General features: G+C 34.7%; 1 protein-coding gene across 2 annotated transcripts in view; it reads left to right on the plus strand.

The window, feature by feature from the left end:
• Positions 1–15,232, plus strand: part of EIF5B (eukaryotic translation initiation factor 5B) — an 83,469-nt gene that overhangs the window by 31,813 nt on the left and 36,424 nt on the right. The window contains exons 7-10 of one of the 2 annotated variants that reach the window (XM_004435851.3): positions 7,337–7,435; positions 7,923–8,012; positions 9,666–9,740; positions 13,421–13,707. In XM_004435851.3, coding sequence (XP_004435908.1) covers positions 7,337–7,435; positions 7,923–8,012; positions 9,666–9,740; positions 13,421–13,707 — 551 coding nt within the window. The remainder of the gene's footprint in view (positions 1–7,336; positions 7,436–7,922; positions 8,013–9,665; positions 9,741–13,420; positions 13,708–15,232) is intronic. The other variant, XM_014791666.2, reaches the window with a different exon arrangement.

Consider the following 15,232-nt stretch of genomic DNA (forward strand, 5'->3'; position numbering starts at 1 on the left):
TTGCTTGGCAAACCATGCTGTCGCGGTGTTCCATATAAAGTGGAGGAAGATGGGCATGGATGTTAGCCCAGGGCCAGTCTTCCTCAGCAAAAAAAAAAGAGGAGGATTGGCAGATGTTAGCACAGGGCTCATCTCCTCACAAAAAAAAAAAGACTTCATTCAAAACCCCGCAGTAAACAGTTTTTACTGTTGTCTTATAAAATTTCTGCCCTTAGTGCAAGACCATGTCAGTAACCCAACAGAGGTGGTGAGGAACCTATCTTATAAGTTTGTTATAGGAAAGGAGAGGAAGGATTACAATAGAGAACCATTCCACTTGTAGCTGGCTCTCTCTTCTGGGATTTCACCATTAACTGTTGACTGGTGAAGATGTATTCTCAGACTTGATAATGTTGCTTGCAAATCAAATTTGACATTGCTTTGCTCTGCCATGTCTTAATTTGACAAAATTTTTTTATTTGCTCTATTTAGGAGAAAATATTAGAGCAGATGTTCAAAACTGATAATAACTGTGAATTAAAACAAAAACAAATTACTGACCTGATACTAACTTTTTCATTTTGGATAAGTCACTTTTTAATTGAATCTTACTTTTATTTGCTTTTAACCAGCTATCAAGCTGGCCATATCGAAAAAAAGTGGACTTATTAACTTCGTTCTGTAATAGCAATGAAAATTTCTGTTTTACTTAGTATGTTTTCTGTTTTTGCTGTGACAAATTACCACAAATTTAGTGGCTTAAAACATCACAAGTTTATTATCTTATAGTTCTGTAGATCAAAAGTCTGACATAGAGGGCTGTCTCGGTGTAGTGGTTGGGTTCGCGCACTCTGCTTCAGCAGCCCAGGGTTCGCAGGTTCAGATCCCAGGTGTGGACCTACACATCGCTCATCTGGCCATGCTGTGGCAGCATCCCACATACAAAATAGAGGAAGATGGGCACAGATGTTAGCTCAGGGCCAGTCTTCCTCAGCAAACAAAGAGGAAGGTTGGCAACAGATGTTAGCTCATGGCCAGTCTTCCTCACCAAAAAAAAAAATCTGACATGGATGTCACTGGGCTAAGGTGTCAGCAGGGCTACGTTTGTTTCTGGAGTTTCTAGGGGAAACTCCATTCCTTTGTCTTCTTTTAGAAGCAACTGACATTCCTTGGCTCTTGACCCCCTTCCTCCATCTTCACAGCCACCAATGTTGCATCACTCTGACCATTCTTCCACAGTCACATCTTCCTCTGATCTCAGCCTGTACCTCAGTGAAAGGTTCTTCACTTTTAGGAACTCGTGTGATTAGATTGGGCTCACCTGGATAATCTAGGATACTCTCTCCCATCTCAAGGTCCTTTTTGCCATGTTAGGTAACATATTCACATATTCTGGGCATTAGGACATGAATATCTTGGGGGGGCATTATTCTACTTACCACACACTTTAAACCTGTTTTCATTTTTTTGTGAGTTCATTACAAATTAAAGGTTTTATCTGTGTCATGTTTCACTGTATCTTTCAAAGACCAAAATCTCTTATTAAATAGAGAGCAGTGAGCATATTATTCTGAAATGTGCAGCAAGTTCCCTGATGCTATTTATTTGCCTTGACTTGTCATTTTAGTCCTTAAATTTGAGAGTTCAAGGCAAACATAGCAGATTAATCATAATTATGATCAGAAGATATTTAAATGGTGGCAAACTTTGCATTACTACTAAATAAGTGTTTGGAAGAGTAGGTGTTAAATTAGGACCTACTTTTATCTTTCTGCTATTCCTGTCAGATTGCTAGAGACACTTATTCTGAAAGGAGAAGGGTAGGATAAAGGTAGAATTTATATTCTTTCAATGGTGGCCTCATTTTGGATTTTCTACTTTTTTGTTTTCTATTTCAGTTGTTTATAGTCCAAAATTAATGGGATAAGTAATGATAGTGGTGGTTTTTGTGGACCTTTGGGCGAGTGTGGGGCAAAAATTTTTGTTTTGTTCACTTTGAATTGAATACATTGTTGAGTAATCATTTTTTATAACGTTTGAGTGGGGCACTCATTCTTTTACTTTGGCCAGAGGAGCCAGGGAAAGGGGTCTGTGATATCTGAAGAGTTTGAGGGGACTCCCCATTACTTTTTTCCTATTCCTCTTGTGGCCAGGTGGCAGTTCCAGTGTGTGGAACTTCATAACATAAAGAGTAAAATTCTGAGAGGACCTCGTCTTTTTGGCCAGAGCAATCAGAAAAAGGGCCTCCTGTGAGGCGGAGAGTATAGGGGAAATTGTAGAGAGAAGAGAGCTGGAGAAAGAGGATCCTGTAATTCTGTTTATGAACTGACGTAAGTCCTGGGCTCACTATGGAGCTGTGTGTGCTTGGAACAGACTTAAGGAAGCATAGCCAAAACTTCAAGAACTGAACCAGGGTATAAACCACTGCCCAAGACCCCGATTGACCTCTGAATAGCTCATGTGCCAGGTAAAATATTCATTCTAAGTATACTGTGGAAAGTCAGCTATAAATATTCTAATTCCCACAGCAGCCACTAAATAAGATTAAGCCCAAAAATCAGTAGATAAGTTAAAGTGGAAATCTAAAAGATATTCAGATAATCCAAAAGAAGAGGAAAAAGGGAATGGGAAACAGAAATCAAATAATAAAATGATAGGCCTAAAACTAATCATATTAATAATTGAGTTAAATATGAATAGTCTAAACATATCAATTAAAAGAAAGAGATTGGAAAAACAAGAGCCAGGGCCGGCCCTGTGGCTTGGTGGTTAAGTGCATGCGCTGCGATGCTGGTGGCCCGGGTTCGGATCCCGGGTGCGCATCGAGGCACCACTTCTCCATCCATCCTGAGGCCGAGTCTCACATACAGCAACTAGAAGGATGTGCAGCTATGACATACAACTATCTACTGGGGCTTTGGGGGGAAAAAATAAAATAAATAAAAATCTTTAAAAAAAAAAAAAAAGAAAAACAAGAGCCAGCTATGTACTATCTACAAGATGTCTACTTTAAATATGCTGATGCAGATATATTAGAAGGGTAAAAACAGATATCCGAAGAAAGCTGGAGTTGTTATATTAATCTGAAGTACACTTCAGAACAAGTAAAATTACCGAAAATAAAGAGATATGTTACATAATGATAAGTGAATTTATGAAAAAGATATAGCCATCTTATATGTATATGCACCTAACCACAAGTTCATATCAAACATTCACCAAGATAGACCATTTTTTGGGCCATAAAACAAACTTTAAAACATTTAAAAGAATTAAAATCATACAATATGGTTTTTTTTGGACCAAAACAGAATTAAACTAGAAATGACTAATAGAAATATATATATATGTATATATATTTTTTCTATAAGTATAGAGAAACATTCATAAGTATTGGGAAATTAACCCACTTTTTTTTTTTTTTTTGGTGAGGAAGATTGGCCCTGAGCTAACATCTGTTGCCAGTCTTCCTCTTTTTGCTTGAGGAAGATTGTCCCTGAGCTAACATCTGTGCCAATCCTCCTTTATTTTGTATATGGAATGCCTCCACAACATAGCTTGATGAGCTGTGCATAGGTCCATGCCTGGGATCCAAACCTGTGAATCCCAGGCCGCCGAAGCAGAGCGCAAAAACTTAACCACTATGCCACCAGGCCAGCCCCTAAACAACGTATTTTTTATTAACCCGTGAGTCTAAGAGGAAGTCTCATTGAAAATTATAAAGTATCTTGAGTTGAAAAAATATATATAGCATATGAAAATTTGTGGGATACAGGAAACGCAGTGTTTAGAGAGAAATTTATAGTATTAAATACTTGTTTTAGAAAAAGAAGAAAGGTCTCAAATCAAGTCTAAGCTTCCTATCTTAAGAAACTAAAAAATAGAAGAGTGAAGTAAGCAGAAGGAAATAAAGTACAGATAATAATAACCAGAAAAATAATAGAGAATCAATGAAGCTGAAAGCCAGTTCTTTGAAAAGATAATAAAATTGATAAACTTCTAGACTAAGAAAAAAAGAGAGAAGACACAAATTACTGATATCAGGAGTGAAAGGGTGCAGAGGGATAGCATTACAGATTCTGTAGTTATTAAAATGATGATTAGGCAAGTACTATGAACAACTCTATACTCATAAATTCAAAAGCTTAGATAAAATAGAGCCTTTTCTGGAAAGGCACAAACCACCAAAACTCACAAAGAAATACATAATCTGGGTAGTCCTATATCTGTTTTTAAAATATACTTCTATATTTATATTTTATCTAAGCTAAAAAATTTCCAACAAAGAAAACTCCAGGCCCCTATGATTTCATTGGGAAATTCCAACAAATATTTAAGGAAGTAATATTGCCAGTTATCAACATTATCTTCCAGAACTATCCAATTTATTTTATGAGGACAGCATTACCCTTATACCATAGTGAGACAAAGACATTGCAAGAAAAGAAAACTATAGACCAGTGTCCCTCATGAACAAAGATGCAAAAATTCTCAAATATTAGCAATTTGATTCCAGCAATGTATATATGTATATTTGTGTGTGTATATTTATATATATTTATGTATAAGGATAATCTGTCATGACCAAGTGGGTTTTATCCTGGGAATGCAAAGCTGGTTCAGTATTCAAAATCTATAAATGTATTTCACCATATTAACAGACTAAAGAAAAGCTACATGATCATCTCAATAGATGCGGAAAAATCATTTGACAGAATTCAACATCTATATATATGATAAAAATTCACAAACTGGGCATTAATGGGAGCTTCCTTACTCTGATAAAGGGTATCTACAAAAAACATACAACTATTATACTTGATGAATGATTGAATGCTAAACCCTAATATTGTGATTAAGGCAAGGATGTTCGCTCTTACCACGATTACTTCACGTTGCACTGGAATGTCCTAGCTTGGGCAGTTAGACAAAAAAATAAATAAATAAAATAAAAGGCATATAGATTGAAAGGAAGATATAAAACTGTCTATTCACAGATAATTGTTTGCATAGAAAATACCATGGAATCTACCCCTGAAAAAACACAAAACCCTACAGCTAATAAGTGAGATTAACAAGGTTGTAGATAAGGCTAGTATGCAAAAAGCAATTGTATTTCTGAATGCTAGCAGTTAACAACTGAAAATCAAAAATTTCACAACAGTGTCTGTTACAGTAGCAGGCCCCCAAAAAGAAAAAGATACTGAAAGACTTAAAATTCTAGTATCTATGGGATCTCTGCTGAAAACTTTAAAACACTGATGAAAGTAATCAAAGACCTATGTAAATTGAGAGATGTTTTGTTCACGGATTTGAAGACTTGATATTGTTAAGATATCAGTTCTCCCAAACTGATCTGTAGATTTGATGCAATCCCAGTCAAAATTGCAGCAGGATATTTTGTAGATACCTATAAGCTATTTGTAAAATGTATATAAAAAATAAATTAGAATGGCCAGAATAGTTTTGAAAAAGAACAAACTTGGAGGACTCACAATATCTGATTTCAGAACTTATGATAAAGCTACTACAGTACAGTTGGCCCTCTATATCTGCGGATTCCACATCTGTAGATTCAACCAGTGGTGGATCAAAAGATGGATCAAAACACAGTCAATGGTTGTGTTTGTACTGAACGTGGACAGACTTTTTTTTTATTGTCATTATTACCTAACCAATACAGTATAACAATTGTTTACATAGTATTTACATTGTATTAGGTATTATAAGTAATCTAGAGATGATTTAAAATATGTGCATAGGTTATATGCAAATACTATGCCATTTTATGTAAGGGACTTGAGCATCTGCAGATTCTGGTATCCTGGGAGGAGGGATGGTCCTGGAACCATCCCCCTGAGAATACTAAGGGAGGACTGTGATAAGTACAGTGTGATATTGGCAAAAGGATGGACAAATAGATCAATAGAACAGAATACGGAGTCTATATATGGTTTTGTTTTTTCTGTCCTAGGTAAAAGGCAATTCAGTAGATAAAATACAGTGTTTGCAACAAGTCATACTGGGACAATTAGACATCTATATGCAAACAAAAAAAACTAGTCCTAAATCTCACTCATTATATAAAAATTAAAATGGATTGTAGATCTAAATATAAAATATGCAACTTTTAAATATAAAGTTTTAAATGTAAAATATAAAACTTTTAGAGGAAAACATGGGAGAAAATCTTTGTGACTTTGTGTTAGGCAAGGAGTGCTTAGTTATTTCAAAAGCATAATCCATAAAAGGAAAAAATGATAAGTAAAATCCAGTTAAAAGCTTTTGCTCTGCAAAAGACACCATTGGCAGAATTCAGATACGTGAAAATCACATATCTGCCAATGGATTAATATCTAGAATATATAAAGAGAAGTAAAAATTCAGCAATAAGAAAACCAACAACCCTATTTAAAAATGAGCAAATGATTTGAACAGACACTTTGCCAAGGAACTATAAGCATGTGAAAAGAATGCTCAACATCATTAGTCATTAGGGAAATTCAAATGAAGACCACAATGAGATATCACTACACATTTATTGGAATAAATAAATTAAAAACAAACAAAAAACCAAAAACACCTGTCTTTACCAAATGCCAGCAAGGATGCAGAACAATTGGAACTCTCATGCATTAGCGATGGGGGTGCAAACTTGTAAAGCCACTTTGGAAAACACGTGGCAGTTTCTTACAAAATTAAATTCATATTTGCCTAATGTCCCATTATTCCCACTCCAAAATATTTACCCCAGAGAAATGTTCACACAAAAACCTGCATATAAACGTTCATAGCTTTATCTGTAAATGTCAAAACCTAGAAAACTCAAGTGTCCTTCAGCTGTCTAATGAATAAAGGAACTGTTATGTATGTACCAGGAGTGCTATTCAGCAATAAAAAGAAACGAAGTATTGGTACATACAGCAATGAGGATGACTCTTAATTCCATTATGATGACAACAGCCAGATGGTCAGGTTTCATTTCTGTGACATTTTGGAAAAATCAGTTTTTTTGGAATGGAGAACAGGTCAGTGGTTGCCAGGGGCGAAGGATGTGAGTGGGGCTTGCTTACACAAAACAGCACAGGGTGATGAAATTGTTCTCCATCTTCATTGTGATGGTGGTTGCATACTCGATGCATTTATCAAAAGTCATAGAACTGGACGCCAAAAACATGGAATTTTACTGTGTGTAAATTTTAGAATACCTTATATAAAAAAGAGATTTGTCCATGAATGGTTCTTTTGTATTTTAGGGTATATATCTCTAGGGTGAATGAAATGTTATCTTTTTAGGTATATTTTTTAGGTGACATGCAAGTAATATAAACCTGAAGTTTTCCATTTTATCCCTCAGGTGTTGAAGTGCCATCGAAAGACTCTTTGCCAAAGAAAAGACCAATTTATGAAGATAAAAAGAAGAAAAAAACACCACAGCAGCTAGAAAATAAAGAAGGTTTGTATAGCAAATAGCCTGTGATTTAGAAACAATTTTGTTTGCTTTTCCCCCCACAACCTTCAAAACAGAATGTCTTTTAAAAAAGAAGTCAACAAATCAGAATTGCATGTTGAAACTTACTTCATATACCTTGTTTCTTATTGTTATAATTCTCAACTGATTCAAATGACAGGTTAATGGAAAAGTACTTTGTTTGAAAAATCTGGATTCTACCCTATGAAGAACTAAATTAAACTCTGAAAAGCACAACTTCATTCTTATTTTTTGTTTCCTTCTCAACCTTCTGTAATTTTACATTCTATTCCTTGAGCAGAAAGAAAAACTGTTCCCTGTAAAATATAAGGCTGGTATTTAAATGTTTTCTAAACTTGCTAAAGAATTTAGTTTTGCTGTACTGGTTTTTATTCAATACTTAACAGGGTATCCTAACAGAAATTATGCAGTTGAAAAAGTATTATTAACTTGGTTTCTGCCCTTTTTTCAGTATCTGAACCAATAGAACTAAGCGCTGCTGTAGAACTTGTGGAACAGGGAGTACCAGAAAAAGAAGAGACACCTCCTCCTATTGAACCAGGCCAGTAGCATTGACTAATTAATTCCTGTTAAGTAGCATTGATGTGTCAGAAGTTGTCTTAGTTATCATTAGTTTGAGGAAACCAAATATGTGGCAGGATGGCCTTCTTTCTTCTTACTTCTTTCTTTAACCCATTTCTTTTTATTTCCACTTTGAATGGAAATGAAGAAGTGAGACTTGAATCAATTTTGTTCTTTTCAGTAGTGGCAGTAAAATGTTTTGTAGAGAGGATAGAGGTTTTTGGATTTTCTCTGATGTTTTTATTTATGGGTCAGAAATCTTAGGTGGTGCCTAGAAGACATGAAGTTCTTTATTTAATCCATTGGAAGCAAATTGAAAGCATTTTTAATTAAAACTTTTTAAGAGTCATAAAAATTGGCATTTTAAACCTTCTTAGAGGTCAGCTTCTGTTTACTAATCAATAAGAGGATTCAGTTTATTCATAAATTATCTGTGTGTGTGTGTGTTTTGAGGTTGGAGGACTCTCTGACTTTTTTTTTTTTTTTTTTTAAAGACACGTTGTTCTATTTCATGAGACTAGATATTGATAGTAGAGCCAGAGGCTAGCTAAATGTGCGTTTGGTAATGAAATCAAGAGAATCTCCAGAGTTTAAAGATAGGAATGGGAGTGGGAACAGCTTTAGAGAATATCAAGACTGACCTACACTGGTGACAGATATTATCAGTTCCTTTTTTTCTTTTTCCCCCTCCTATTGTCAGTATAAAAAGGATTGTTTACTTGGACTCCTCTCAGCTTAGCATGATGAAATTAAAGAAATTCAGGTTCATATGCTTAATAGCAGTTCACTATTTTAGATGATATTTGTAGCAGTAGAAAGAATTGCTGCTTTAGAAGGATGTTTGGGGTACATGTACCTGACTCATTTCTTCCTCCTCAAAATGACTTACCCAAACTTGCTGGCAAATAATAATTATTACAGGGAGAAATACTACATGTCCAATCTTCATCTTCCTTTTATTTGAGAATAGTTTTGTTTGACTGGATATCAGTAAAAATAGAGTCATTATTGTTAAGGAGAGTATTAAGTCTTTGATATTCAAAATTATAACTTTCTGGTTATTTCTGGGTTGTAAGCACAACATTCAATTCTTATTTTCAACTGTAGTAGAGGTGTAGCTTTGTACTTCCAGCTAAGTGACTTAAGTAGTATTTGTATGTATCTATAGAGATTAAAGCAAAAAAAAAAAAAAAAGATAAATTCTTATGTATGAAGTATAAGTTGAAAGATCAAAAAGGAGATATATGTGAAATTTCATTTGTCCTCAAGAACTGAGTGTGATCATATACTCTTTTCAAGATCTAAAGGAACATTTAAATGTCTGAGTTTCTAATATTGTATTGTAATTACCTCAAATAAGAAATCTGAGTTGTTTAATTTGGTATATTAAAAATACTAGGAAATTGTGAAGCATTTAGTAATGTAAATTACAACCTGCTAGTTGTATTGAAAAAAACAGTTCCAAAGATAATGAAATTGTATGTGTATTTGTATATGTATTTGTAAATTGTATATGTCTATGCGTAATTAAAACATTTCTTTTTTATGTTAGTGTAATTTTCCACTTTTTTCTAAAAGCAATCTCATATTTCTAGATAATTCCTATGTCTTTAATGAAAACTTTTATTTACAGAAGAGGAAGAAGAGACTGAAGATGCTGGATTGGATGATTGGGAAGCTATGGCCAGTGATGAGGAGAGAGAAAAAGGTGAATACTCATAAGCACACCTTGATACATCTAGTGGTTATTAGAGGTGTATGTATTTAAAAGAATAGGCTACTGATTATGAAAGCCATATGAACCTTCCTGGGGATAGGGACCAGTCTTGCTCTCTCCAGTGCCATGGTTCCTAAATCCTCTTGTGAATCACCATTTTATGAATAAATGGTTTTTCAGGTCATTTGTAAGATAGCTGCCTAGGATTTAGAATACATTTTTTCAGAGTGATAATGTTATAAATGGGGTTAGGTTATTAAAGCTAGCCTACAAAAAGCCTCTTTTAATTTATAAGATAATACAAAGATAAAACAAGTAAATAGTATAGTTTGTAATCACTATGAATAAAAGTATTTTTCTTTGTCATTACTTTCTGTCCTTTATTACTAAAGTATTCCTCATACAGAGTATAAAGATTACTATTACTTTCTTCAGGTTTAATTTGCTGGCTTTTTTCCTAACTTCTTGAGATGGATATTTGGCTTTTTGGTTTTTTAGTCTTTTTTCCCCTAATGTTTTTAAAACCGTAAATTTTTTTTAGGCATAGTTTTACCCAAATTCCACAAGTTCTGATAGGTTGATTTTTTTTTTTTTTTAATTTTTTTAGGTTGTTTTTCTTTTTAAATTTATTTATTTACTTATTTATTTTTTGAGGAAGATCAGCCCTGAGCTAATATCCAGTGCCAATCCTCCTCTTTTTTTGCTGAGGAAGATCAGCCCTGGGCTAACATCTGTGCCCATCTTCCTCCACTTTATATAGGACGCCGCCACAGCATGGCTTGACAAGTGGTGCATTGGTGCGCGCCTGGGATCCAAACCAGCAAACCCCAGGCCGCTGAAGCACAGCGCGCGCTCTTAACCGCTTGTGCCACCAGGCTGGCCCTTGATAGGTTGATATTTTTTAATCTTCATTTTCTCACGTTAACTGTTACCAATGATTTGTTTAGAAGTGTATTTGTTAGTTTACAAACATGGGGATTTTCTAATTATCTTTTTGTTACTTCATTGTGAATAGAGAGCATACATGTTTCTATCCTTTGAAATATGTTGAGACTTGATTTACAACCCAGAAAATAGTTGATTATTGTAAAAGTTTAATATGTGGTTGGAAAGAGTTTTTATTCTGCAGTAGTTGGGTGTTTTGTTCTCTCTATTTAGTCAAGTTTGCTTTCATTTTATTCAAGTCTTTTATATTGTTCTGAGGTTTTCCTCTGGTGTGTTTTTTCTCTCTGTTACTGGGTGGTGTGTTAAAATCTCCCACCGTGATTGTAGATTGTTTCTCCCTGAGTTGTTAATTTTTGCTTTATATATTTTGGTACTATTTTATTAGGTGAATACAAACTTATATCTTTCTGATGAATTGACTCTCTTATCATTGATTTATTTATTTTATTTATATTTTACTTATTCATTTCTAGCAGTGCCTTTTCCCTTAAAATATACTTTCTCTGGTATTAATATAGCTACACTAGCTTTGATTTACATGATCTTTTTCTATCTTTATCACTCTTTCTGCATCCTTAAACAGTGTATAGTTGAGATTTTTAAATTCCATTTGTCAGTCTCTCTATTTTACCTAGAGCACTTAGCCCACTACATCTAACATGTGATGTAATTAATGAAGTATATTGGTTTTATATTTATCATCTTACTAAGTCCCTCTTATTTGTTCTGTTTCTTTTTCTCTCCTTCCTAACTATGTTTTGGATTCTTTGAGTTTTTTTTTTTTAATTCCATTTTTTTTTCTCCTTCCGTGAGCTTGTGTACTTTTCCACTTACTTTTAGTGGTTACTCTAAAGACTTGTAACATAGATCTTTGAATTATCAATGTCTAATGTTACCATCTTTCCACACAATGCAAAAACCATAGAATACATGAACAACATTTATTCAATTATCAGTTAATATATCATTGTTCTTATTTATTTTAGTTCTCTTTTTTAAACCCCATAATAGCTTATTATTATTTTTTACAGTCAATATTTATTTAACTTTACTCAGATTCTTAGCTTTTTGTTACGCTTCATTTCTTCCTGCATCTGTGACCTTCCATTTGGGATCATTTCTTCCTTACCTAAAGAAGACCTTTTAAAATTTCCTTTAGTATGAATCTGTTAGTGAGACATTCCATTTTTGCTTTTCTAAAAATATCTTTATCCCATCTTCATTCTTAAAGGTATATTCACTGAATGAGGAATTCTTTGCTGGAATTCTGTTCATTTAATACTTTGAAGATATTATTTCCTTGTCTTGGCTTTCATTGTTTCTGTTGAGAAGTCAGGTATCAGCCTAAATTTCTCATGTGTCTTTGGTTTCAGCAGTTTTTTTTGCTGAGGAAGATTTGCCCTGAGCCAGCATGTCTTGCCAATCTTCCTCTTTTTTGGCTTGAGGAAGATTAGCCTGAGCTAACATCTATGCCAGTCTTCCTCTATTTTTATATGTGGCTTGCCACCATAGCATGGCTGACGAGTGGTGTAGGTCCGTTCCTGGGATCCAAACCTGCAAACCTGGACCGCCGAAGTGGAACGCGCCGAACTTAACCACTATGCTATGGGGCTGGCCCCTGGTTTTCAGTAGTTTTGTTATGATGTGGCCAGGGTCAATTTCTTTTTATTTATTCTGCCTGTAGAGCTTTATCAATGTATCATTCTATCTTTTCCTCTTTTCTGTATTTTTCACCTTATTGAGTCTTCATGGTTCATTCTAGATTGTTTCTTCTGATCTGTCTTCTGGTTCGTTAATTTTCTCCTCAGCTGTTTCAAACACATCTCTTGATTTCTTAATTTTGTCTCATGTATTTTCCAGTTTTAGAGTTTCCATTTATTTTTTAGAGATTTTTATTTTCTAAAATTCTTAAATTTGCTCCCTGGATGTTAAGAGCATAGTCATTTTTAAATTTTGGTTTTATAACTTCAATATATGGAAGCCCTGTGTGTGTCTATATGCTGGTTTTCCTCATGTGAATTGGTTTTTCATGTGGCTAGTTATTTTTTTTGCATATTGTGCTGGATATTATACTTGTAAAACTGTAGAAATAATTTGAGGTCAAGGATGGTGTTTTCTTTCTCTAGAGAGAATTTATATGTACATCCACCAGGAGTCTAAGTGAACTAGCAATATGGAATCATCTTATTCCAGATTTAGAATTGAGAGAATCTGAAGTTGTAATGGGGATGTCCTGTGTACTTCCTGTGCATCCATACTGCTAAGGTTCAGTTCTTCAAGATTTCACCCCACAGTAAGGGCGTTAGCCAATGCCTGGACCCCTAAGCACTGAGGGGCTATTAAAAGCACTGCTTAGCCTTTCAGCTGCCTCCTCCAGAATCAGCAAATGACCCCAAGGGGAAAGAAATCCTAAGCATTGTGTTTACCTCCCTGGGTTTCTGTCCTCTGTTGTATCCTGGTTTAGTAATTCTTTTCTTTTTTATTAGCTTAAGTATGGATTAATGCATTAAGTTTTTACTGTTAAATGGCAGTCTTCACTGTAGCATGTAGACAAACACCTTGTATTCATGATGCATGAAAACGTTAATCTGAAATTAATGATGTATTATAATGTTACTGCCTTAGTACATTTTCAGTATTATTTTCCCTTTAAGTTCTCAATTATCTTGATAGAAATCTCTCATTTTTAACTTTCATTTATTTTAAAATCTTTGCTTTCCTGAAAGAAGGAAACACGGTGCATATAGAAGTAAAAGAAAACCCTGAAGAGGAAGAGGAGGAGGAAGATGATGAAGAAGAAGAAGAGGAGAGTGAAGAGGACGAGGAAGAAGAAGGAGAAAGTGAAGGCAGTGAAGGTGATGAAGAAGATGAAAAGGTGTCAGATGAGAAAGATGCAGGGAAAACGTTAGACAAAAAATCAAGTAAAGAAATGAGCTCAGAATCTGAATATGACTCTGATGATGATCGAACTAAAGAAGAAAGAGCTTATGACAAAGCAAAACGGAGGATTGAGGTATTTCTTTTTCTCTTTCCTTTATTGCTTTCCTCCCCACTCCTCCTCTGTGATCATTAGAACTGCACTCTACATTTAAAGGCTTTTATTGAGCAGCACTCATAAAAATATAGTCTCAGAGTGGTGTCTTGTCCAGTTTTTGTAATATTGAGACATAATAGATCTTTGACACTGGTCTAACCCAAGGATCTCACTCTCTTACCTAAGTCAGAATATTTGTTTGTTTTCTCCAGATTTTTCTGTACTTTTTGAGTGCTGGTATATAGATATGCAAAGGTGTTCGGAGCATATGCTCTCTGGTTACAAACGTTAATTGTCTTCCTTGCAAAATTTGGTTAATCACTATGAGGATTTGATCGCTTTAGTTGTTTAAATCTGATGGGTTAATCAGACTTCTATTTAGTAAAGTCCACATACCTAACAGGCTTACTATATATTTCCTACTTAATGCAGTAGACTTCAATAGACTTCAAGAGAAAGTTTTCTTTAATTATGTCAGCTTGGCATAAAGAATACGCTAAAAACGCAAACGCTAGTTTGCTTTAGGATGCTAAACTATTTTAAAGCTAAAAACCATTTTAAACTTTAAAACTATTTTAGCTTTTCTTGTCCTCATCTTTTCATGTATAATTCTAATTTTGCAATTTTTTGTTTTAATAATCTATATATCAGTGTTTTCCTTTTCCTTCTGTAAAGTCTAGATGAGCATAAATTGCATTTCTAAAGGACTAAGAAGATCTATTGTTGTAAATTGGGATTTCTCAACCCAGGCACTATTGACGTTTTTGGGCCAAATAATTCTTTGTTGTGGGGGACTGTCCTCTTCGTTTTGGGGTGTTGAACAGCATCCTTGCCCTCCCCCCACTAGATACCAGTAACTTTCCCCTCCCTTCCCTCGGTTGTAACTCTGCTTCTTCCCACAGCACCTACTCAAGTCAACTCCCTTGCTCTGTACTCATATGTGAGAGACGGTTTGTACTGTGTATGATGATTTAAAAACAAACAAACAAGGGGCTGGCCTTGTGGCATAGTGGTTAAGTCTGGCACACTCCGCTTGAGTGGCCCGGCTCCATGGGTTTGGATCCTGGGCGTGGACCTACACCACTCGTCAAGCCATGCTGTAGTGGCAAACCACATACAAAATAGAGGAAGATTGGCACAGGTGTTAGCTCAGGGCTAATCTTCCTCAAGCAAAAAAAAGAGGAAGATAGGCAACAGAAGTTAGCTCAGAGCAAATCTTCTTAACGAAACAAACAAACAAAATGGGTATAAAGCAGAAAATAAAAGTTCCCCCATTATCTCACTTCCCAGACTTGTTCATAGTTCTGTGTTTGAGCTTCAAGTTTTTAAAAAGGTTTAATTAAAAATAAGTTAGATAATAAATTTTGTTGATGCATATTCTTCTTTTCACATAACAATATGCTATGGACCTCTTAGCTCAACAATTTTTTAAGCAGTTTTGTTGAGATATGGTTTACATACCATAAAATTGATCCGTTTTAAGTGTATAATTCAATGGCATTTT

The sequence above is a fragment of the Ceratotherium simum genome, chromosome 40 (assembly GCF_057802395.1).
Source record: "Ceratotherium simum simum isolate JZ-2026a chromosome 40, ASM5780239v1, whole genome shotgun sequence".
In the NCBI taxonomy this organism is placed as follows: domain Eukaryota; kingdom Metazoa; phylum Chordata; class Mammalia; order Perissodactyla; family Rhinocerotidae; genus Ceratotherium; species Ceratotherium simum.